The sequence below is a fragment of the Cetorhinus maximus genome, unplaced genomic scaffold, assembly GCF_964194155.1.
Source record: "Cetorhinus maximus unplaced genomic scaffold, sCetMax3.hap1.1 HAP1_SCAFFOLD_1500, whole genome shotgun sequence".
In the NCBI taxonomy this organism is placed as follows: domain Eukaryota; kingdom Metazoa; phylum Chordata; class Chondrichthyes; order Lamniformes; family Cetorhinidae; genus Cetorhinus; species Cetorhinus maximus.
The window spans coordinates 24,031-50,046 of NW_027597441.1; the positions used below are offsets into that span (position 1 = coordinate 24,031).

General features: G+C 49.2%; 1 protein-coding gene across 1 annotated transcript; it reads right to left on the bottom strand.

The window, feature by feature from the left end:
• On the bottom strand, nucleotides 1-26,016 carry LOC144676320 (myelin protein zero-like protein 3). Its single transcript, XM_078536764.1, has 6 exons — nucleotides 25,885-26,016; nucleotides 25,141-25,298; nucleotides 15,321-15,531; nucleotides 13,095-13,252; nucleotides 4,996-5,061; nucleotides 1-214 (listed from the first exon to the last, which is right to left on the bottom strand). The coding sequence occupies exons 1-4, from the start codon at nucleotides 25,994-25,996 to the stop codon at nucleotides 13,095-13,097; spliced, it is 639 nt and encodes a 212-aa protein (XP_078392890.1). The 5' UTR covers nucleotides 25,997-26,016; the 3' UTR covers nucleotides 1-214; nucleotides 4,996-5,061.

Genomic DNA, 26,016 nt, shown 5'->3' on the forward strand with positions numbered 1-26,016 from the left:
CACCGTGCATCAGCAGGAGCAGTGACTGTGGAACTATTCCCTCCACCATCTAAACAGCTTCAAGCACTTAAAAAGGACAGTGATCAGACCAGGGATTCACCTCACAGGCAGCACCCTGCTCCAAACTGCAGGGATCAACAAAGAATTCAGACTACGAAATCGATTCAGATGCAGGGTAAAACCGATGGAAATCTTCATCTTCCTCATCGGAATCCTGGAGAGAAAGAGACAAAATAATCACACACAGGTTTCATCTTCTTACAATAAACAGAACAAACACTCCCAGGGCAGGTACAGCACGGGGTTAGATACAGAGTAAATCTCCCTCTACACTGTCCCCATCAAACACTCCCAGGACAGGTACAGCACGGGGTTAGATACAGAGTAAAGCTCCCTCTACACTGTCCCCATCAAACACTCCCAGGACAGGTACAGCACGGGGTTAGATACAGAGTAAATCTCCCTCTACACTGTCCCCATCAAACACTCCCAGGACAGGTACAGCACGGGGTTAGATACAGAGTAAAGCTCCCTCTACACTGTCCCCATCAAACACTCCCAGGACAGGTACAGCACGGGGTTAGATACAGAGTAAAGCTCCCTCTACACTGTCCCCATCAAACACTCCCAGGACAGGTACAGCACGGGGTTAGATACAGAGTAAAGCTCCCTCTACACTGTCCCCATCAAACACTCCCAGGACAGGTACAGCATGGGGTTAGATACAGAGTAAAGCTCCCTCTACACCGTTCCCATCAAACACTCCCAGGGCAGGTACAGCACGGGGTTAGATACAGAGTAAATCTCCCTCTACACCGTTCCCATCAAACACTCCCAGGGCAGGTACAGGACAGGGTTAGATACACTTTTGAGGATGAGAGTTCCAAAGACTCACCACCCTCTGAGAGAACAAATTCTCATCTCTGTTTTAAATGGGTGACGCCTTATTTTTAAACAGTCACCCCTAGTTCTAGATTCTCCCACAAGAGGAAACATTCTCTCCACATCCACCCTCTCGAGACCCCTCAGGATCTTAAAGGTTTTAATCAAGTTGCCTCTTACTCTTCTAAACTCCAGTGGATACAAGTCTAACCTGTCCAGCCTTTCCTCAAGAGACAACCCGCCCATTCCAGGTATTAGTCTGGTAAACCTTCTCTGAACTGCTTCCAACGCATTTATATCTTTCCTAAAAATAAGACCAGTGCACCAGGGGTGGGGAACCCCCAGTCCAGGCTGGATTCCGCCATTTGCGCTTTTACATCTGCACCGCCCACCCCACCCCACCCCCTCCTCCCCCACCCCCACACCTTCCTCCACCACCCCCACTCCCCCTCCCCCAGCCCCACCCCCTCCTCCCCCAGCCCCACCCCCCCTCACCCAGCCCCACCCCCCCCCCAGCCCCCACCCCCTCATCCCCCAGCCCCACACCCACCCCCTCCTCCCCCAGCCCCACCCCTCCTCCCCCAGCCCCCACCCCCTCATCCCCCAGCCCCACACCCACCCCCTCCTCCCCCAGCCCCACCCCCCCTCCCCCAGCCCCACCCCCTCCTCCCCATCCCCACCCCTCCTCCCCCACCCCCACTCCCCCTCCCCCACACCTTCCTCCACCACCCCCAAGCCGACCCGCCCTCCCCCAGCCCCACCCCCTCCTCCCCCATCCCCTCCTCCCCCACCCCCACACCCTCCTCCCCCACCCCCACCCTCCCTCCCCCAACCCCACCCGCCCTCCCCCACCCCACCCCCTCCTCCCCCACCCCCACTCCCCCACACCTTCCTGCACCACCCCCACCCCCACCCCCCTCCTCCCCCACCCCCACTCCCCCTCCCCCACCCCCACACCTTCCTCCATCACCCCCAAGCCCTCCCGCCCTCCCCCACCCCCGCCCCCTCCTCCCCCAACCCCCTCCCCCTCCCCAACCCCCTCCCCCTCCTTCCCCACCCCGAACCCCCTTCTTCCTCCCCCAGCCCCACCCCCTCCTGCCCCCCCCACCCCCACACCCACACCCTCCTCCACCACCCCCAAGCCCACCCGTCCTCCCCCACCCTCACCCCCCCTCCCCCTCCCCCAGCCCCACCCCCTCCTGCCCCACCCCCGCCCCCTCCTCCCCCACCGCGTGCTACACGCTGGGCCAGCCGCCACCATGTTCTGATGTCTGAGCCTTGGCCGGAGCCACCAGAGGCCCAGGCTCTGGGGAGGGAGCGAGGCCTGAGATCCAGGAGCAGGAGCACAGGGCAGGGACAGCAAGCTGCCGGCTGCCGATCAGATGGGGAAGAGTGAGCGACCCGGACAACCACAGTGGAGGCCGACTCAAGAGGCTTAATAGGAAAGGTCTGAGAACAGATCCTCAGGTCAACCATGACTGGGCTGGTCAGAATGATTTCTGCTGCAGGGGAAGTGGAGAATAAAAGAGGACAGGAAAATTTACTTTTATACCATAGAACAGAAAGAAGACAAGCGAGTACTTTAGTACTCTTTATCCACTTCTAATAACTTTCTATTATGTTATCTAATTTTCAATAAGATAGTCAGTGTACTAAATGCTCAGATCTCAACTCAGAGAACTTCATTTCCCAGATGTGTCTGACAAAGATACAATTCCTTCCAGGATAGAGGAACTTGTTGGGACAGCACAGAAATTAGAAGTTCCACACTATGAACTTTATAGTGAGTAACCCGGGGTGGGGGAGAAAGGGAGCAGGACATCTGGCTCCATCGGCGGCTCACCCGCCCCCTCCCTCCCAGCTCCATTGGTGTCCCAGGACAGGGGCTCAGCCCCTGCAGACTGAGGGAGAGGCCCAGGCTCCAGGCCCAGGTGCAGCCTCAGACTGGGTGTTGGCCAGAGTCTTGGGTTGTTCAGCCACTGACCTGGGCTGGTTTGGGGGTGAGACAGAGTGGGAAAGGAGATGAGAGAGAGAGAAACAGAATGGGAAAGGAGAGAGAGAGAAAGAGAGAGAGAGGGGCTGATTGGGAAAGGACCGAGAGAGAGAGAGGGACACAGAGAGAGAGAGAGACACACACACACACAGACAAAGGGGGAAAGGAGAGAGAGAGAGAGGCAGAGAGAATGGGATAGGAAAGCAAGCAAAAAGTTGAGCTGAATTCCAGGAGTGCTGTGATTGAGACACAGAAGCTGTGCTGCCCATTAGGGAAAAACAAACTCAGCCATCGCATTAAAGTAGTGGATGAGTTGAACATTTCTGTATTCTCTCTTTAAAAAAATAAATCAAGCTGGTTTTTATATGTGTGTGGCCCCTGACTGACCTTGTCTGTGTGTGACTGGCCCTTTTTAAGAAAAAGGTTTCCCACCCCTGCTGTGCACAGTACTCCAGATGTAGTCTCACCAGTGTCCTGTCTAACTGAAGCATAACCTTCTCTACTTTTATATTCAATTCCCCTCACAATAAACAATAACATTCTATTAGCTTTCCTAATTACCTGCTGTAACTGCATACTAACCTTTTGTCATTCATGCACTAGGACACCCAGATCCCACTGCATCTCAGAACTCTGCAATCTCTCACCATTTAGACAATGAGCTTCTTTTTTATTCTTCCTGCCAAAATGGACAATTTCACATTTTCCCACATTATACCCCATTTGCCAGATCTTTGCCCACTCAGTAACCTATCTATATCCCTCTGTAGCCTCCTTATGTCTTCTTCACAGTTTACTTTCCTACCTATCTTTGTGTCATCAGCAAATTTAGCAATCATACCTTCGGTCTTTTCATCTAAGTCATTTCTATAAATTGTAAAAAGTTGAGGCCCCAGAACTGACCCCTGTGGCACACCACTTGTTACATCCTGCCAACCAGAAAATGACCATTTATGTCAATTCTCTGCTTCCTGTTAGCCAGGCAATCTTCTATCCATGCCAATAAGTTACCCCCTACACCATGAGCTTTTATTTTCCACAATAACCTTTGATGTGGCACCTTCTCAAATGCCTTCTGGAAATCTAAGTACAGTACATCCACCGGTTCCCCTTTATCCACAGCGCATGTGACTTTTTCAAAGAACGCCAATAAATTGGTTAAGCATGATTTCCCTTTCTTGACTCTGCTTGATAACCTTGAATTTTGCCAAGTGCCCTGCTATAACATCTTTAGTAATAGCTTCTAACAATAGCTTCTAATTTAAATGGAGAGACTGCAGAATGCTGTGGTACAGAGGGATCTGGGTGTCCATGTACAGGAATCACAAAAAGTCAGGAAGGAAAATGGAATGTCGGTGTTCCTTGCGAGGAGGTGGAGTATAAAAGTAGGGAAATCTTGCTACAACTGTACAGGGTATTGGTGAGGCCACACCTGGAGTACTGCGTACCAGTTTTGGTCTCCTACTTAAGGAAGGATATTCTTGTACTGGGAGCAGTTCACAGATGGCTCACTCAGCTGATTCCTGGGATGAGGGAGTTGTTTTATAAGGAAAGGTTGAGCAGGTTGGACCTATTTTAGAAGTTTAGGAAAAAGAGGTGATCTCATATAAAGATATAAGATTCTGAGGGGCCTTGAGAGGGTGGATGCTGAGAGGATGTTTCCTCTCGTGGGAGAATCTAGAACCAGGGGACACAGTTTCAGAATAAGGGATCTCCCATTTAAGTTGGAGATGAGGCAAATTTATTCTCTGAGGGTTGTTAGTCTTTGGAATTCTCTTCCCCAGAGAGCAGTGGAAGCTGGGCCAGTGAATATATTCAAGGCTGAATTAGACAGATTTTTGATTGACGAGGGATTTAAGAGTTTTGGGGCACAGGCAGGAAAGTGGAGTTAAAGCCACAACCACATCAGCCTTGACCTTATTGAATGGCAGAGCAGGCTTGAGGGGCCGAATGGCCTACCTGCTATTTCTTATGATCATATGATTCAGGCTGCTGAGGTTGTGAATGGATTCCACCTTCAGGCCCCAAGGACCAACCCTCCACCCCCTTGCCCCCTGCCCCCACAGAGCAAAGAAGAAGTTGGTGTTCAGTAGTCAGATGCTGTGTTCTGAGATTCCCACCTGGAAACATGCAGCACATCGCAGGCAAATTCTGTTCCCCAGGCCATCCTCATTCTCATCCTCATCCTCATCCACCCTGTTTAGGAAAATAGCTTCAGTTATTGTCTGTCACATGAGGCAAATAGGCACAATTCAATTCTCCATAACCAATTATTCATTAGAGAATTAAGTGTTTGTATCATCCAAAAATCAAACCAGCTAAACTGTCTCCTTCTCTAACTCATTCTTTCAGAGTATCAAGTGATGGGGAGGGGAGAGGGAGCGGGTGAGGGTTCAGAGGGAGGGGGAGGGGGCTGGGTGGGAGGGGGAGGGGGCTGGGCTGGAGGGGGAGAGGGAGGGAAAACTGAGAACCAGAGGGGGAACCGAGGATTATTTTATTTCACACAGCAAGTTGTTGTGATCTGGAAGGCGCTGCCTGAAAGGGTGGTGGACGCAGATTCAATAATAACTTTCTACAGGGGAACTGAATATGCGAAAGGAAAAATATTACATGTCTGCGGAGAAAGAGCAGGGGAGTGTGGGACAAATTAGATAGCTCTGTCAAGGAGCCAGCAGAGACACAATGAGCCTAATGGCCTCCTTCTGTGCTGAATGTTTCCATGATTCTCTGCTGTATTTATTCCTTAACCAGCAATTCTGCAGAAGAGCTGATCATTTGTTTTCTTGCTATTTGCGGGATCTTCCTATGTTTTCAATGGCTGCTGCATTTGGACTTGTAAAGAACATACCTTTTTATTTCTGTTGGACTGTTGTAAAGAACATACCTTTTTATTTTTTGTTGTTACAATGGCTGCAGTTTGAAAGACATGTCCACTGGAACAGGATGAGAGATATATACAATGTTGCAGTCCTGGAACAGGGTGTGAGTGTGTGTGTAGGGATTTAAGAAAGGGGTAGACTTTAAGTTATGGTGTTAGAAGTTAGTAGTTCATATTTCTTTCTTTTGCCACTGGTTAACGATTGTTCAATAAACAGTTATTTTCTTATTAAGTTTACAAACCTGGTGCTCGCATTCTGTTACCTAAATTAAACAGTGAGGTAGAATTGGGGCAATCTGGTGGTTTGGTCAAACTTTTCACGTTTGTCGTGGCTCAGGGAACAGTGGAGCTGATATTACAGCGCACTGTCCCCAGTGAGTCGATATTACAGCGCACTGTCCCCAGTGAGTCGATATTACAGCGCACTGTCCCCAGTGAGTTGATATTACAGCGCACTGTCCCCAGTGAGTTGATATTACAGCGCACTGTCCCCAGTGAGTAGAAATTACAGCGCACTGTCCCCAGTGAGTCGATATTACAGCGCACTGTCCCCAGTGAGTCGAAATTACAGCGCACTGTCCCCAGTGAGTCGATATTACAGCGCACTGTCCCCAGTGAGTCGAAATTACAGCGCACTGTCCCCAGTGAGTCGATATTACAGCGCACTGTCCCCAGTGAGTCGATATTACAGCGCACTGTCCCCAGTGAGTCGATATTACAGCGCACTGTCCCCAGTGAGTCGATATTACAGTGCACTATCCCCAGCGACTCGTGACAAAGTTTGCTGGCTCGGGTCTGGGATACTTTGGAACAAAAAAAACAACAATTTGGGTGTAGATTTAGTAAGTAAACCAGGTTTGTACTGTCAAAACTAAGATGGCACTGGAAACTGCTAAAGCTTTCCTGCAAGTGGAAGAGATGTCCCTGATGATTTTACAAGGGATCCCAAAAGCCAGGTTAAACGACTTGGCAAGTAAATTAAGAGTAGGACTGGCTGCCAAATCTAGGAAAGCAGAGATAATCAAAGAGATGAAATTGGAAGGAATACCCGAGAGACCGAGTTCTCTGAGGGCTGGTTCATTGCAATGCTCAAATTCAGTTGCAAATAAAAAAATTGGAACTAGAGGCAGCAGAAAAGGAAAGAGAAAGGGGCCATTCCAAAGGGAGTTAGAAATGACGAAGTTAGAAAAGGAGGAAAGAGAAAAAGAGAGAATTCCAGCTTAAAATGCTGGCAGTTAAAAAACAGACACCAGGTGGTGAGGCAGGACTTAATTCCAGATCAGAACCCAGTGGGGAGATGTCTAAATTTGTACAAGCTCTTCCAAGGTTTGAGGAAAGGGATGTTGAAGCATTCTTTATTTCATTTGTGAAGATAGCTAAACAGATGGACTGGCCAAAGAAAAACTGGACATTGCCCATGCAGAGCGAATTGACAGGTAGAGCACAGGAAATTTATGCTTCACTGTCAGAGGCGATTTCCAGGGATTATGATGTGGTGAAAAAGGCCATTGTGAGTGCATAAGAATTGGTCCCTGAAGCATATGGACAAAAGTTTTGAAATTTAAGAAAACAGCCTGGACAGTCTTACATTGAATTTGAAAGGATTAAGCAAAGTAGTTTTGACAGGTGGATACGAGCAATAGGAGATGAAACTATCTATGAAGTTCTCAGAGAGATCATTCTCTTGGAAGAATTTAAAAACTCCCTACCTTCTGTAATAAGAACCCATGTTGAAGACCAAAGGGTTGCAACTGCTGGACAGGCAGCAGTAATGGCTGACAATTATGAACTAATCCATAAAACTAAACCTTTTTTCCATCACCCCATAAATTTGAAAAGGATAGAAAGTGGGAGAGTAAAAGGAAGACAAGTAGGCAGGGTAAAGAGTGAATAGTTGGGAATCCCTTGAGATCTCCTCCCCAGATCAGGAAGGTGCTGAGGGTGGAGGTGAAACTCTAAGGTCTAAGCGTTTCCATTGTAATAAAGTGGGACATATTTGTTCAGAATGTTGGAAGTTGTGAGGGAAGCCAATGGGACTTATTGGAGTTTGTAAGAGTGAATCCGAAAAGGGGACTCAAAAAGAAAATGACACGGATCAAATTGCAGCTTTAACTACAAATAAGGGTCTGGAGGTAAACACTGCTGTGAACGCAGGTGAAGTGAATGAGGTAGATGAGAGATATAAAAGGTTTTTGTCTAAAGGAAAGGTAACCCCCTTTTCACCAAATGGTTCAGCTAAACCCATAACTATATTAAGGGACACAGGAGCTACTCAAACTCTTTTGTTGGAGAAGGACCTAGTTTTCCCTCCAGAGAGTTCAATGAAAGCTAAAGTATTGGTAAACGGGATAAGTGGAGAGTATATCCCGGTTCCATTGTACGAAGTGCAATTAGAGTGCGATTTGTTGTCTGGATCGATGGTTGTAGGAGTGGTTAAGAAATTGCCTGTGGATGGAGTTGATTTACTCCTGGGGAATGATTTGGCAGGAGTGAAGGTTATAGCTTCGCCCACAATTACGGAAAGTCTGAGAGAGGCTAATGAGACGGAATAGTTACAAGAACAAGTTCCTGGTATTTTTCCATCATGTGTGGTGACCAGAGCAATGGTTAAACAAAGTCCAAACAGAGACCTAAACAGAGGTCAAAGGAATATCACGAACAGATGTTAGAGTTGCCAAAACTTTCTTTAAGGATGAGGATAATTCAAAGGAAGTGTTTGGCAGGTCTTCATTAATTGAGGCTCAGAAAGCAGATCCAGAGTTAAACAAGTTAACACAGTCAGCTCACACTGAAGCTGAGGCAGGAGGAGTTCCGGAATGCTATTACATTAAAAACGGAGTTCTGATGAGGAAGTGGAGACATCCTCGCAGACCTGCAGATGAGGAATGGATGGTTGTTCATCAGGTAGTGGTAACGCCCAAATATCATAAGGAGATATTGTGAGTAGCACATGAAATCCCTATGGCAGGACGTGTAGGAATACGGAAAACCCAAGCATTGATAAACAGGCATTTTACCTGGCCAAGGCTTCATAAGGACGTAGTGCAATTTATAAAACGTGCCACACATGTCAGGTAGTAGGTAAACCTCAACATGTAATAAAACCAATGCCTTTAATACCCATACCAGTTTTTGAAGAACCATTCAGTTGGGTATTAGTAGATTGTGTAGGACCATTACCCCAAACAAAAGCAGGACATCAGTATATCCTTACAATCATGGATATGACAACCTGATTTCCAGAAGCTATTCCTTTAAGGACAATTACAGCTAGGGTGGTAGTGGAAAGGTTAACTCAGTTTTTCACTCCACCTTTCCAGGACATAATTAGCAATTTGGATATCAAACAACTAAAGTCTACTGTCTATCATCCACAGACACAGGGAGCTTTACAGAGATACCATGAGACTCTCCAAACCATGATTAAGACCTATTGCTATGAATACCCAAAGGATTGGGACAAAGGATTAGATTTCTTACTATTTGCTACCAGTGATTCTCCAAATGAATCTACTGTGAGGTTCTTAAGCAAATTGATATTGGGAGTGACAAGGTATTGGAGGTGTTGGCAGGCTTAAAAGTGGATAAATCCCCAAGTCCAGATGATTTGTGTCCCAGACCGCTGAGGGAGGCAAGGGAGGAGATCGCAGGGGCTCTGACCCAAATTTTTAATTCCTCTCTGGCTACGGGGGAGGTGCCAGAGGACTGGAGAACAGCTAATGTGGTTCCGCTATTTAAGAAGGGTTGTAGCGATAAGCCAGGGAACGACAGGCCAGTGATTCTCACGTCAGTGGTAGGGAAACTATTGGAGAAAGTTCTGAAGGAGAGTATCTATCTCCACTTGGAGAGGCAAGGTTTGATCAGGGATAGTCAGCATGGCTTTGTCAGAGGGAGATCATACCTAACAAATTTGATTGAATTTTTTGAGGAGATGACCGGGTGTGTAGATGAGGGCAGTGCAGTTGATGTAGTTTATATGCATTTCAGCAAAGCCTTTGACAAGGTCCCACATGGGAGACTTATAAAGAAGGCAAAGGCACATGGGATACAGGGTAACCTGATAAGATGGATTCAAAATTGGCTTAGTTGTAGAAGGCAGAGGGTGATGACAGAAGGATGTTTTAGTGACTGGAAGCCAGTGTCCAGTGGCGTACCACAAGGATCTGTGCTGGGTCCCCTATTATTCGTCATTTATATAAACGACATAGATGACTATGTGGGGGGTAGGATTAGTAAATTTGCAGATAACACAAACATTGGCCGGGTGGTTAACAGTGAGGTTGAATGTCTTGGGCTACAGGAAGATATAGACGGGATGGTCAAATGGGCAGATAAGTGGCAGATGGAATTTAACCCTGAAAAGTGTGAGGTGATACACTTTGGAAGGAGTAATTTGACAAGGAAGTATTCAATGAACGGCATGGCACTAGGAAGTTCTGAGGAACAAAGGGACCTTGGCGTGTGTGTCCATAGATCTCTGAAGGCGGAGGGGCATGTTAGTGGGGTGGTGAAAAAGGCATATGGGACACTTGCCTTTGTCAATCGAGGCATAGATTACAAAAGTAGGGAGGTCATGTTGGAGTTGTATAGAACCTTGGTGAGGCCACAGCTGGAGTACTGTGTGCAGTTCTGGTCGCCACATTATAGGAAGGATGTGATTGCACTGGAGAGGATGCAGAGGAGATTCACCAGGATGTTGCCTGGGATGAAACATTTAAGTTATGAAGAGAGGTTGGATAGACTTGGGTTGTTTTCATTGGAGCAGAGAAGACTGAGGGGCGACCTGATCGAGGTGCACAAGATTATGAGGGGCATAGACAGGGTGGATAGGGAGCAGCTGTTCCCTTTAGTTGAAGGGTCAGTCACGAGGGGACATAAGTTCAAGGTGAGGAGCAGGAGGTTTAGGAGGGGATGTGAGGAAAATCCTTTTTACCCAGAGGGTGGTGACGGTCTGGAATGCATTGCCTGGGAGGGTGGTGGAGGCGGGTTGCCTCACATCCTTTAAAAAGTACCTGGATGAGCACTTGGCACGTCATAACATTCAAGGCTATGGGCCAAGTGCTGGTAAATGGGATTAGGTAGGTAGGTCAGGTGTTTCTCATGTGTCGGTGCAGATTCGATGGGCCGAAGGGCCACTTCTGCATTGTGATTCTGTGAAGTCTCCTCTTAGCCTTCTCCTCTCCAAAGAAAACAGTCCCAACTTCTCCAATCTTTCTTCATAACTGAAGTGTCTCATCCCTGGAACCATTCTCGTAAACCTCATCTGCACTCTCTTCAATGCATTCACATCCTTCCCATAATGTGGTGCCTAGAACTGTACGCAATACTCCAGCTGAGGTCTAACCAGTGTCTCATATAAGTTCATCATAACCTCCCTGCTCTTGTATTCTATGTCCTTATTAGTGAAGCCTAGAATACTGTGTGCTTTAGAAACAGCTCTCTCTACCAATCCTGCCACCTTTAAAAACTTATGTACGTACACAACCAGGTCTCTCTGCTCCTGCACACCCTTTAGAATAGTATCCTTTATTTTATATTGTCTCTCCATGTTCTTTGTACCAAAGTGCATCACCTCACACTTCTCCCCATTGAACTTCATCTGCCACCTATCTGCCCACTCCACCAATGTGTCAACGTCCTTTTGAAGTTCTACACTGTCCTCACGGTTTACAATCCACTCAAGTTTTGTGTTGTCTGCAAACATGAAATTGTCCCCATGCACATCAAGATCTAGATCATTTATGTATATCAGGAAAAGCAAGGGCCCCAATACTGACCCCTGGGGAACTCCACTACAAACCTTCCAACCCGAAAAATGCCCATTAACCATTACTCTCTGTTTCCTGTCCCTCAGCCAATTTTGTATCCACGTTGCTAATGTCCTTTTTATTCCATGACCTATAACTTTTCCTCACAAGCCTGTTGTGTGGCACTGTATCAAACGCCTTTTGGAAGTCCATATACACCACATCAACAGCCTTGCCCTCATCAACCACCACTGTTACCCCTTCAAAAAACTCCATCAAGTTAGTTAGACACAATTTTCCTTTAATAAATCCATGCTGACTCTTCCGATTCAATCCACATTTTTCCATGTGACCATTAATTCTATCCCGAATAATTGTTTCTAGAAGCTTCCCCACTACCGAAGTTAAACTGACTGGTCTGTAATTGCAGGGCAGATCTTTACAACCTTTTTTGAACAAGGGTGTAATGTTTACAATTCGCCAGTCCTTTGGTACCTCCCTGAATCCAGGGAACATTGAAAGATTTATGCCAGTGCCTCTGCAATTTCCACTCTCACTTCCTTCAATATTCTTGGATGAGTCTCATTCAGTCCTGGTGCCTTATCAACTTTAATTACCGACAGCTTATCCAATACCACCTCCTTTTCAATTTTAAACACTTCTAGTGACTGAGTTTCCTCCTCTGTCACCATGGCCTGGGCAGCATCTGCCTCGTACATAAAGACATATAAAATATTCATTTCACACCTCAGCCATGCCTCTTGCCTCTGTGTAAATCCCCTTTTTGGTCCCTAGTCGGCCCTACTCCTCCCTTTACCACCCTTTTACTACTGATGTGCTTATAGAATACTTTGGGATTTCTTTTAATGTTAGTTGCCAGTCTTTTTCATAATCAGTATTGTGACATTGTAAAGTAATTAATTTGACAGTGAAAGTACTGACAGCCGGACATTTGGAGGATGCCTGTTTGCAAAGGCAGCGGAAGAGACAAGGCTCCATCCTTTGTCCCAGAAATGAAGGCTCAGTTGGCTGAGAAGAGGGCCAGAGAAAACAGGGGCCAGAGAAAACAGGGGCCAGAGAAAACAGGGGCCAGTGAAAACAGGGGGTAGAGAAAACAAAGGCCAGAGAAAACAGGGGCCAGTGAAAACAGGAGCCAGTGAAAACAGGGGCCAGAGAAAACAGGGGCCAGTGAAAACAGGGGCCAGAGAAAACAGGGGCCAGAGAAAAGAGGAGCCAGTGAAAACAGGGGCCAGTGAAAACAGGGGCCAGTGAAAACAGGGGCCAGAGAAAACAGGGGTCAGAGAAAACAGGGGCCAGTGAAAACAGGGGCAAGTGAAAACAGGGGTCAGAGAAAACAGGGGTCAGAGAAAACAGGGGCCAGAGAAAACAGGGGCCAGTGAAAACAGGGGCCAGAGAAAACAGGGGCCAGAGAAAACAGGGGCCAGAGAAAACAGGGACCAGAGAAAAGAAGCCCCGGCTGAACCCACCCCCCCAGTGGACCTGCCCCCGGTGGACCTGCCCTGGTGAACCTGCCCCCAGTAAAACTGCACCCCCCCACCCCCACCACCCCCCGGTAAACCTGCCCCAGCTGGACCTACCCCATCACCACCTCTGTCAATGTGTTTTTAGAGCTGGATCTGAAGAAGCCAAATGTCTTGCCCATCCACAGCAGGAAGAATGTGACCACCAGCAGAGATGGAACAACGACCAGAAGCACCAACATGACAACCACACTGAGGCGAAATGGGAGCTCTGTGAAAAGGAAGAGAAACAAGAGAAATTACAACCAGTCTATGCTGCTGTTTATATTCCACCCGAGGCTCCTCCCATTCCATCTACCCACTCCCAGTCTCTCAGTCCATCTTTCTATTCTCTTTTCTTTCATGCACTCCTTTAGTTTTCATCCAAGCTATTTATCTCAACCACCTCCTGCGGTAGCAAGTCCACAGTCTAACCACACTCTGACTAAAGAAACTTCTTATTTCCCTGTTACAGAGTTGATTTCCAGGCAATTTTTCTTGGTGGACACATTAACCTTAGTTACAAGGCAGCAGCAGCTACATGTATGCATCAAACTCTAGAACTAAAGAGGAACTGTCTCCTAGAGTTTCCCCAAGCTGCTAACCCATTGGGTTACAAAGATCATACAACACAGGATTAATCTTAAAGCTACAGTCTTACATTTATCAAAACTATAATCACTACGATCCCTATTGGAATTACTACTATCTAGTGTTGATGGCCCTGGGTGACAGATAGACTGATAGCCTGCAGAGAAGAGGCAGTGGAACACAGGATGTCATAGGGCTAAGACCAGGGACTCAAGATAAAAGCAAAACTATAAGGATGCTGGAAATCTGAAATAACAATAGAAAATGCTGGAAAAGCTCAGCAGGTCTGGCAGCATCTGTGGAGGGAGAAACAGAGTTAATGTTTCGAGTAGGTGTGACCCTCCTTCAGAGGTAAAGAAAGGTAGAAATGTGATAGATTTTAAACTGTTTAAGAGGGGGTGGAGCAGGTGGAATAAGATAGAAAGTCAGAGATAGGTGACAGCGAAGGACATATTGACAAAGATGTCATGGACACAAGACAAAGTGAGTGTTAATCGTAACGGTAAAGAAGGTGCTGATAGTGGCATAAAGGTAAGATACCAGACGCTGTTAATAGCAGAACAAGGGTCATCACTCTGTGAAAGCAAAACATTAAAAAAAGTGACAGATGACCTTGTGGGGGAGGGGTGGTATGGGGAAAAAGGATTAAAAAAATCAAATAATTAAATATAAAAATAAATAAATAAACATTGGATTAAAAAAGGGGTGTAGAGGAGAGAGTCCATGGTCTAAAACTGTTGAACTCAATATTCAGTCCGGAAGGCTGTAAACTGCCTAGTCGGAAGATGAGGTGCTGTTCCTCCAGTTTGCGTTGAGCTTCACTGGAACATTGCATCAGGCCAAGGACGGACATGTGGGCATGAGAGCAGGGTGGAGTGTTAAAATGGCAAGCGACAGGGAGGTTTGGGTAATGCTTGCGGACAGACCGAAGGTGTTCCGCAAAGCAGTCACCCAGTCTGCGTTTGGTCTCTCCAATGTAGAGGAAACCGCATTGGGAGCAACGAATGCAGTAGACTAAATTGAGGGAAGTGCAAGTGAAATGCTGCTTCACTTGAAAGGAGTGTTTGGGCCCTTGGACGGTGAGGAGAGAGGAAGTAAAGGGGCAGGTGTTGCACCTTCTGCGATTGCATGGGAAGGTGCTGTGGGAGGGGGATGAGGTGTTAGGGGTGATGGAGGAGTGGACCAGGGTGTCCAGGAGGGAACGGTTCCTATGGAATGCCGCCGGGGGGGGTGAAGGGAAGATGTGTTTGGTGGTGGCATCATGCTGGAGTTGGCGGAAATGGCAGAGGAGCTCAAGGCTGGGGCTCAAGGGTTAATTCTGGAGAAGCTGCACTGTCCAGACTGTGACTGACTGGTTCATGGAGCAGGTCCCCCACACTTGAACTACCCTCTCCTGTCAAGAAGTTCACAGGTATCGAAATTCATAACAAGCCTCACTCCCAAAGAATCAACACAGAGACTCGACTGGAGTCATTTGGAGAAAGGGGGTAAAGGGACAAGGGGAAAGAATCAAGACTACCCCATTCTGTGAGGCCATCTAGCTATAATCCTAAGCTTTCTGGAACAGGGAAAGGATGAAATTCAGCCTTGAAATTGGGACATTTAAGGAGCAAGAATGTTCCGAGAATCAGACATGCACTTTAACCAGCTTATTGAATGGTGAAGCAGACTCGATCGGCTACTCCTGCTCCTATTCCTTATGTTCTGACCTCTCTCAGTCACAGTGAGGACAGTGCTCAGAATTTCACTGGTTACATCTGGCGGGTTCTGCACCACGCAACTAAATGACCCGTTGTCACTCTGTGTCAAATTCTTCAGAATTATGGAGGCGTTGCCTTTTCCAATCTCTCCGTTCCACAGGACACGATCCTTAAAGGGGCCATGGAGGGCCAGGAATACCATGGACTGATAGTGAAGCACCTATGTTGGGAGAGAGATAGATGAAGGATGAACTGGTTTAGGTGGAACATAAAGTTGATTCAATTCCAGCCAGAGCAAAGATTTGTAGAAAACCCTCCCCCCGCACTGGCCACACCTGGTTTATTTTCTCCTGGAGGTCCATATCTGGCACTGACCATGGGCAGTACTGTTGGCAGTCTTGCCATTTGTCACTATTAGTGTTGTTCATGATGGGAAATGAACAGAAGGTGCCCACAGCACCGACCATGGTGGGAGGCCTGTGTTGCTGCTTCAGCCGTGGCTCAGTGAGAGCACTCTCAACTCGGAGTCAGACGATTGTGGGTCTAGGGCACACTCCTTGACCACAATGATCGTGGCTGACAACCCAGTGCATTACTGAGGGAGTGCTGCACTGTTAAGGTGCTGTCCTTTTGGATGAGTCATTAAACTGAGACTCTGTCTGCCCTCTCAGGTGGATTTAAAAGCCCTGTTAGCACTATTTGATGTCCTGGCCAATATTTATCCTTCAACCAATATCACAAAATATATTTATCTGGTCAACATTTCATTACATTTTCTGGGATTTGCTCTGTGCAATTTGATTGCCAAGATTCCCCTACTTTATAGCAGTGGTTACATTTCAAATGTACTTCCTTGTCTATAAAACACTTTGGGATGTCCTGAGGTTGGGAAAGGTGCAATATTAATGCAAGTCTTTCTTTCAGTGGGATATCTTCACGGTTTAATCAGCCCTGACTGCACCTTGTCCCTAACCTGGAACCGCTGCAATACCAAACACTGCCACCCAGTGGCGCTTCCACCACATTTTAGAGCTTAGCCACTGTTCAGCGAGAGAGAGTTTGTCACCAGCCCCTCCTGTACGCCTACTCCCCTTGAACAAGTCATCTCTCCAATTGTCCTAATGATGAATGGTGGTCAGGAGACCAAACAGGTTTCCGTGCGAGAGAAAGGAGGGAGGGGGAGGGGAGGTGGGGTAGGAGGGAGGGGGAGGGGAGGTGGGGTAGGAGGGAGGGGGAGGGGAGGTGAGGTAGGAGGGAGGGGGAGGGGAGGTGGGGTAGGAGGGAGGGGGAGGGGAGGTGGGGTAGGCGGGAGGGGGAGTGGAGGTGGGGTAGGAGGGAGGGGGAGTGGAGGTGGGGTAGGAGGGAGGGGGTGGGGTAGGAGGGAGGGGGTGGGGTAGGAGGGAGGGGGAGTGGAGGTGGGGTAGGAGGGAGCGGGAGGGGAGGTGGGGTAGGAGGGAGGGGGAGGGGAGGTGGGGTAGGAGGGAGGGGGAGGGGAGGTGGGGTAGGAGGGAGGAGGAGGGGAGGTGGGGTAGGAGGGAGGGGGAGGGGAGGTGGGGTAGGTGGGAGGGGGAGGGGAGGTGAGGTAGGAGGGAGGGGGAGGGAGGTGGGGGGTAGGAGGAGGGGAGGTGGGGTAGGAGGGAGGGGGAGGGGAGGTGAGGTAGGAGGGAGGGGGAGGGGAGGTGGGGTAGGAGGGAGGGGGAGGGGAGGTGGGGTAGGAGGGAGGGGGAGGGGAGGTGGGGTAGGAGGGAGGGGGAGGGGAGGTGGGGGAGGGGACGTGGGGTAGGAGGGAGGGGGAGGGGAGGTGGGGTAGGAGGGAGAGGGAGGGGAGGTGGGGTAGGAGGGAGGGGGAGGGGAGGTGGGGTAGGAGGGAGGGTAGGAGGGAGATGGGGTAGGAGGGAGGGGGAGGGGAGGTGGGGTAGGAGGGAGGGGGAGGGGAGGTGGGGTAGGAGGGAGGGGGAGGGGAGGTGGGGTAGGAGGGAGGGGGAGGGGAGGTGCGGTAGGAGGGAGGAGGAGGGGAGGTGGGGTAGGAGGGAGGGGGAGGGGAGGTGGGGTAGGAGGGAGGGGGAGGGGAGGTGGGGTACGAGGGAGGGGGAGGGGAGGTGGGGTAGGAGGGAGGGGGAGGGGAGGTGGGGGAGGGGAGGTGGGGTAGGAGGGAGGGGGAGGGGAGGTGGGGGTAGGAGGGAGGGGAGGGAGGTGGGGTAGGAGGGAGGGGGGGGAGGTGGGGTAGGAGGGAGGGGGAGGGAAGGTGGGGTAGGAGGGAGGGGGAGGGGAGGTGGGGTAGGGAGGGAGGGTAGGGGAGATGGGGTAGGAGGGAGGGGGAGGGGAGGTGGGGTAGGAGGGAGGGAGAGGGGAGGTGGGGTAGGAGGGAGGGGGAGGGGAGGTGGGGTAGGAGGGAGGGGAGGGGAGGTGGGGTAGGAGGGAGGGGGAGGGGAGGTGCGGTAGGAGGGAGGAGGAGGGGAGGTGGGGTAGGAGGGAGGGGGAGGGGAGGTGGGGTAGGAGGGAGGGGGAGGGGAGGTGGGGTAGGAGGGAGGGGAGGGGAGGTGGGGTGGGAGGGAGGGGGAGTGGAGGTGGGTTAGGAGGGAGGGGGAGTGGAGGTGGGGTAGGAGGGAGGGGGAGGGGAGTTGGGGTAGGAGGGAGGGGGAGGGGAGGTGGGGTAGGAGGGAGGGGAGGGGAGGTGGGGTAGGAGGGAGGGGGAGGGGAGGTGGGGTAGGAGGGAGGGGGAGGGGTGGAAGGAATGAACACAAAAGTGGAGATGAATTTCTCTGTTGTGTTGGGGGAAACTTCACTCCATTTACATTAACAATGCAGCATTCTGGTTTAATTTAGGTTTAGGATATTTCTACACACTGTACCCCAATACCCCACTGTGTACACACACTCCCAGTCACTGCAGATGAGCAATTTCTAAAATAGCGTCACTCCTTCAGACAAGAGATAACCAAGGAAACATTGCCAGGATTATGGTCAACACGGCCCAGATGAAGCAGCAGCAACTAAAGGCCCTTATGGACTGAGCTCAGCCAGTTCATGGCTTGTGGTCACCTGATGCATCACTGGCAGCAGAGGATCAGTTTGGAGGTAACCTTTACTTACAGTCTTTCCTCAGCTGGTAAACACAGCAATAACTCTCAGGAAGAAAAGACCCAATAGACAGAGCTAATGACAATTAAACAAATACTAGATAGAAACATGGAGCTTTGTTGTACCTTATCTCAGTCACAGGTGTAGGTTGCAAAATCCCACAGTGCGACAGAGAGATGGTGTATCAGGGTTGAAGGCAATAAAATATCATGTAAGAAAATAATTACCAACAAACTTGTTCCCTCAGTACTGACCCTCTGACAGTGCAGCACTCCCTCAGTACTGACCCTCTGACAGTGCAGCACTCCCTTAGTACTGACCCTCTGACAGTGCAGCACTCCCTTAGCACTGACCATCTGACAGTGCAGCGCTCCCTCAGTACTGACCCTCTGACAGTGCAGCACTCCCTCAGTACTGACCCTCTGACAGTGCAGCACTCCCTTAGTACTGACCCTCTGACAGTGCAGCACTCCCTTAGTACTGACCCTCTGACAGTGCAGCACTCCCTCAGTACTGACCCTCTGACAGTGCGGCACTCCCTTAGTACTGACCCTCTGACAGTGCAGCACTCCCTCAGTACTGACCCTCTGACAGTGCAGCACTCCCTTAGTACTGACCCTCTGACAGTGCAACACTCCCTTAGTACTGACCCTCTGACAGTGCAGCACTCCCTTAGTACTGACCCTCTGACAGTGCAGCACTCCCTTAGTACTGACCATCTGACAGTGCAGCGCTCCCTCAGTACTGACCCTCTGACAGTGCAGCACTCCCTCAGTACTGACCCTCTGACAGTGCAGCACTCCCTTAGTACTGACCCTCTGACAGTGCAGCACTCCCTCAGTACTGACCCTCTGACAGTGCAGCACTCCCTTAGTACTGACCATCTGACAGTGCAGCACTCCCTCAGTACTGACCCTCCGACAGTGCAGCACTCCCTCAGTACTGGCCCTCCGGCAGTGCAGCGCTCCCTCAGTACTGACCCTCCGACAGTGCAGTGCTCCCTCAGTACTGACCCTCCGACAGTGCAGCGCTCCCTCAGTACTGACCCTCCGACAGTCCAGCACTCCCTCAGTACTGGCCCTCCAGCAGTGCAACGCTCCCTCAGTACTGACCCTCTGACAGTGCAGTGCTCCCTCAGTATTGACCCTCCGACAGTGCAGCGCTCCCTCAGTACTAACCCTCTGACAGTGCAGCACTCCCTCAGTACTGACCCTCTGACAGTGCAGCACTCCCTTAGTACTGGCCCTCCGGCAGTGCAGCACTCCCTCAGTACTGACCCTCTGACAGTGCAGCACTCCCTCAGTACTGACCCTCCGACAGTGCAGCGCTCCCTCAGTACTGACCCTCTGACAGTGCAGCACTCCCTCAGTACTGACCCTCTGACAGTGCAGCACTCCCTCAGTACTGACCCTCCAACAGTGCAGCACTCCCTCAGTACTGGCCCTCCGGCAGTGCAGCACTCCCTCAGTACTGACCCTCTGACAGTGCAGCACTCCCTCAGTACTGACCCTCCGACAGTGCAGCGCTCCCTCAGTACTGACCCTCTGACAGTGCAGCGCTCCCTCAGTACTGACCCTCTGACAGTGCCGCACTCCCTCAGTACTGACCCTCTGACAGTGCAGCACTCCCTTAGTACTGACCCTCTGACAGTGCAGCACTCCCTCAGTACTGACCCTCTGACAGTGCAGCACTCCCTTAGTGCTGACCATCTGACAGTGCAGCACTCCCTCAGTACTGACCCTCCGACAGTGCAGCACTCCCTCAGTACTGGCCCTCCGGCAGTGCAGCGCTCCCTCAGTACGACCCTCCGACAGTGCAGTGCTCCCTCAGTATTGACCCTCCGACAGTGCAGCGCTCCCTCAGTACTGACCCTCCGACAGTGCAGCACTCCCTCAGTACTGGCCCTCCAGCAGTGCAACGCTCCCTCAGTACTGACCCTCCGACAGTGCAGTGCTCCCTCAGTATTGACCCTCCGACAGTGCAGCGCTCCCTCAGTACTGACCCTCTGACAGTGCAGCACTCCCTCAGTACTGACCCTCTGACAGTGCAGCACTCCCTTAGTACTGACCTTCTGACAGTGCAGCACTCCCTTAGTACTGACCCTCTGACAGTGCAGCACTCCCTCAGTACTGACCCTCCAACAGTGCAGCACTCCCTCAGTACTGGCCCTCCGGCAGTGCAGCACTCCCTCAGTACTGACCCTCTGACAGTGCAGCACTCCCTCAGTACTGACCCTCCGACAGTGCAGCGCTCCCTCAGTACTGACCCTCTGACAGTGCAGCACTCCCTCAGTACTGACCCTCTGACAGTGCGGCACTCCCTCAGTACTGACCCTCTGACAATGCAGCACTCCCTCAGTATTGACCCTCTGACAGTGCAGCACTCCCTCAGCACTGACCCTCTGACAGTGCAGCACTCCCTCAGTACTGACCCTCTGACAGTGCAGCACTCCCTCAGTACTGACCCTCTGACAGTGCAGCACTCCCTCAGTATTGACCCTCTGACAATGCAGCACTCCCTCAGTATTGACCCTCTGACAGTGCAGCACTCCCTCAGTACTGACCCTCTTCTTCTTATCATGTCCACGGACAGTCTATACATGGCCCAGCCAGAATTGGACACATTTTTGTGCCTTGTTGTTGAATTCAGCAATATCTGTAACAGTGCAGGATTCCTCTAGTGATAAGCATTACAGGAGATGTTGCATAGCCTGTGGCTCAGTTCTACATTCACATGTTGTCAGGCTGGTTGTATATCCCCATTTGCTTAGTGACACCTTTGAACGACCTACACCAGTGCTAAGTCTGTTCAGGCACTTCCAGGTTGTCCAGTTGCAATTAGCTCCTGGGGAAGGATTTCATCCGGTAGAATTCCCATCGCTGGGGGTTGTTTGAGACTGGCGAGCCGATCTTTCCACAAGGTGATGCGGGCTTCAGATGGGGTGGATTGTAATGGAACAACACTGTTCATGAAGCTCTTCCTTGACTTTAGGCAGCTGGGTGTTGGTGTATGACCATGTAGAGGGTGCCTCTCATCTGATGTTTGACGGAGTCGCTCTTTCTTGCTGGCTACCGTTCTTCTTATATCAGAGGGAGCGATACCCGCCAGGATATATAGGCTGTTGGTGGTTGTTGGTTTTAAACAACCTGTGATAAGTCAGCAGCTTGCATTCAGAACGGCATCCATCTTCTTAACACGAATAGATCTTTCCCATGCAGGGCAGGCATATTCGGCAGTGGAATAGCAAAGCGCAAGTGCACTGGTTCGCAGTGTTTTCGGGCTTGCTCCCTATTTTGTGTTAGTGAGCTTATTCAGGATGTTGTTTTATGCGCTCACTTTTGCCTTTGTCTTTTCGATGTGGTTCTTGAAGATGAGGCATCTGTTAAGGGTGACTCCTAAGTAGATAAGGTGCTCGCAATGCGTCAGTGTTGCTCCACACCAGGTTACTTTAAGCTGGCGATAAAAACAAAAAACTACTGCGGCTGCTGGAAATCCAAAACAAAAACAGAATTACCTGGAAAAACTCAGCAGGTCTGGCAGCATCGGCGGAGAAGAAAAGAGTTGACGTTTCGAGTCCTCATGACCCTTCGGCAGAACTCCGCCGATGAAATCTAGGCCTCACTCAAAAAAATGCTAAGATAAAATAGAAGAATTCTGCCAAAAGATTAAAAGTCATTGGTTCAAAGGAAAGGAATAAATGGTGAACTCCTTAAAATGGTGTCCGGGTTATATAGTTGATTTTTCAGCACTGGTCTGCAAAACAATTGTTGATTCTTGCGCTACTTTTCAGGCAGGCTTTGAGGAAAACTTGCAGTTAGCATATTTCAGAGCATAGAGCAACTTTGGAGCAACTTCCATTCACTTTTTGCTTTGCACGGGTCTGGGACTTCAGGAGCTGTTGTCTTCTTTACTTAAACAGTTGTTCCTTCTTGTTCCCTCTGAAGCAAAATTAGCCGACCAGCTTTCAAACAGAACTTTTATGGTACGGTTTTTTTCAAAGCCATAAGCCATCGTGTAACCCTTTTGTAAACAGTCCACCGGGGTCCAGGGGTTCCCAGATTCTTCAAAACGAATTAATTACCTTTTCTTGTAAAATGCTGTCTTTTCTAGGAACAGCAGCCACCAGAGTCCTTGTGCTACCCTTTAAGGGCAGTGTCTTTTAAAAATACAGAAATTCTTCCAGAATGTTCTTAGACCTTGAAGATGAACCATTTTCTGTGATTAAAGTGCTTATGACATCATGGAGAAGGCCCATTAAACTTCCCTTTCCCATCATGGGAATCTTCACCTTCAAGATAGAGGTTAAAGGTTACCCAGTCCTGAGAGAAGGTCAGACAGCAGAGTTCCCTGTGTTTCTTTATCTAGGCCTCACTATATTTATAGTTACCAACTGTGGTCAGAAACTCTCATGTCATGGGAAACAGAAATAACGTAATCTTGAATTGAATATTAGATCAACATCCAGGCTTGGGCTGATAAGTGACAAGTAACATTCGTGTCACACAAGCGCCAGGCAATGACCACCTCCAACAAGAGAGAATCTAACCATCTCCCGATGATGTTCAATGGTATTACCATCACTGAATACCCCACTATCAACATCTTGGAGGGTTACCATTGACCAGAAACTGAACTGGACTAACCATAAAATACTGTGGCTACAAGAGCAGGTCTGAGGCTAGGAATCCTGCGGCGAGAAACTCACCTCCTGACTCCCCAAAGCCTGTCCACAATCTACAAGGCATAATTCAGGAGTGTGATGGAATACTGTCCACTTGCCTGGATGAGTGCAGCTCCCGCAACACTCAAGAAGCTGGACACCATCCAGGACTAAGCAGCCCCACTTGATTGGCACCACATCCACAAACATTCACTCCCTCCACCACCGACGCACAGTTGCAGCAGTGTGTACCATCTATAAGATGCACTGCAGCAATTCGCCAAGGCTAAGACAGCACTTTCCAAACCAGTGGCCTCTACCACCTAGAAGGACAAGAACAGCAGATAGATGGGAACACCACCTCCTGGAAGCTCCCCTCCAAGTCACTCACAGTCCTGACTTGGAAACATCGTTCCTTCACTGTCACTGGGTTCAAATCCTGGAACTCCCTCCCTAACAGCACTGTGGATGTACCTACACTGCTTTCAAGAAGGCAGCTCACCACCACCTTCTTAAGGGCAATTAGGGACCGGCAATAAATGCTGGCCCAGCCAGCGACACCCACATCCCATGAAGGAATAAAAAATAACAAGCTCAAATTAGACATTTACAGGTTCAGATGATTGAACTGCAATCCAGACAGGCCAACCTTCCTGTTCTAATGACATCTCTGATTTACATCGGAATGATTAATATTCTCAATGCTATTTTGCTTACACCCAAAACTCAACATTGTGTTTGGTTTAATCAGGACATGTACCTGAAGTGTTGACAGGAACTGCAGCAGCGAATCAAAGCACCGGTTAGGCCCCAGCTAGAGCATTATCGCGAGTTCTAGGCACCACAATTTAAGATGGATGTTGCAGTCTTGCAGAGGGTGCAGAGTAGATTTAGATTTAGGGTTAAGAGCCTTTAGTCATATAGAGAGTGTAGTGGAGCTGGGATTATTCTCCTTAGAGCCAAGAAAGTTAACGGGAGATTTAACTGAAATGTTCAAAGTCTTGAGAAGTTTAGGTAGAGTGAAATAGACAGAGTAAAACAGGGATAAACTGTTTCCAATGGCCAGAGGGTCAGCAGCCAGAGGGTCAGCAGCCAGAGGGTCAACAGCCAGAGGGTCAGCAATCAGAGGGTCAGCAGCCAGAGGGTCAGCAGCCAGAGGGTCAGCAGCCAGAGGGTCAGCAACCAGGGGATCAGCAGCTAGAGGGTCAGCAGCCAGAGGGTCAGCAATCAGAGGGTCAGCAGCCAGAGGGTCAGCAGCCAGAGGGTCAGCAGCCAGAGGGATACAGACTTAAGGTGATTAGCAAAAGAACGAGAGATGACATGAGGAAATCTTTTCTTTTTACAGTGAGTTGTGATCTGGAACTCGCTGCCTGAAAGAAAATTCAATAGGAACTTTCAAAAGGGAATTGGACAAATAATTGAAAGGGAAATTTACAGGACAATGGGAAAGGGTTAGGGTTAGGGTTAGGGATAGGCCTTTCAAAGAGCCAGCACAGGTATGATGGGCTGAATGGCCTCCTTCTATGTTGTATCATAGTAATGATTCCATGATCCAAATCTGCTCACAGAGGAACAAAGGAAAAGGTGGAGGCCATTCAGCCCTTCAAGCCCACTCCAACAGTCAATCAGATCACAACAGATATTGCTCCTCAGTTCCATTTCCTCGACATTGTTCCATATTCTCTTATCCAACAAACATCTCCTGATCGCAGGCTTTACAATTTCAGTTGACCCCCCCAAGACTATTGAGGAAGAGAGTTCCAGATTTCCACTTGTGTGTGTGTGTGTGTGTGTGTGAAAGAGATGCTGGGAGATTTTCCCAGATCAAGTGGACTCTTTACAACCAGATTTTAGTACAGATCCAAATTAATACAGATTTTGCTGGAACCCTGACTCCATCTCTCAGGGGCTGGGGGGGGACGTCAACAGCGAAGCTTCTAATGATCCTTACATTGAACTTTGAAAGAAAAGTCACACAAATCAGACACCTTGGCAGCTGAACATTGACTGTCAGAGACCAAGCGTCCAAAAGAAGGCTCCACTCACTGAGTCCACCAAATACAGGTCAACACAATTTCTAAAACTCACAGCATGCTTTGACGCTCCTTCTGATGCTCGGTAAGACCAGTCCACTGTCAGACGTTCGGTGATCGGGACAGACGACCTGAACTTACAGCTCAACTCCACATCCTCGTCGATAAAACCTCTCACCTTTGGAGCCATGGAAATTTCGAGAGCATCAGAGCCTGTTTAGAGGAATGCAAGGGACAAGGAAATAAGCTTGAATTTATATTGTGTCTTTTATATAAAAAAAACATATATTTTATTTTAGTACACAGCTTCTAACATCAAAATGGTTTAAACTGAGCTCGAAAATCTTATTCTACAATCACATTGACATTAACATTGTTCAATATTGTAAAAAGAAATGACACAAATTTATGAAATAAATAATTAGATGTAAATGATCCCATTTTGGAGAAGAGCATCCAACAATATTTATTCTTCAGCCAACTTCAGTGAGAAATCTGATAACCTGGTCATTGGGAGATTTTGATCTGGTTGTGGGATCTTGCTGTACACAAGTTGGCTGCTGGAGTCTTCAAATATACTTCATTAGCTGCAAACCTCTCTGGGATGTCACGAAGCCAGGAAAGGCGCTACACAAATGCAACTCTTACTTTGACCATTATTTCCCGGTTAGAGGCCAATGGGATTCAACCAATGTTCGCGTTAATTTGTGAGGGGCCCAGTTGTTGTTGTTGTTGTTGTTTTTTCTGTCCCGGGAATCGAGAGAATTAAAGAGAAACCGGGAGCGGGAGCGGGACTCACCTGGAAACAGGAGCAAAACCAGGAGGATCCGGATCGAGTCCCGGTTCGGGATCCGGATCGAGTCCCGGTTCGGGATCCGGATCGAGTCCCGGTGCCGGTCTCTCCGGCTCATCGCGCGACACCAGGTCAGAC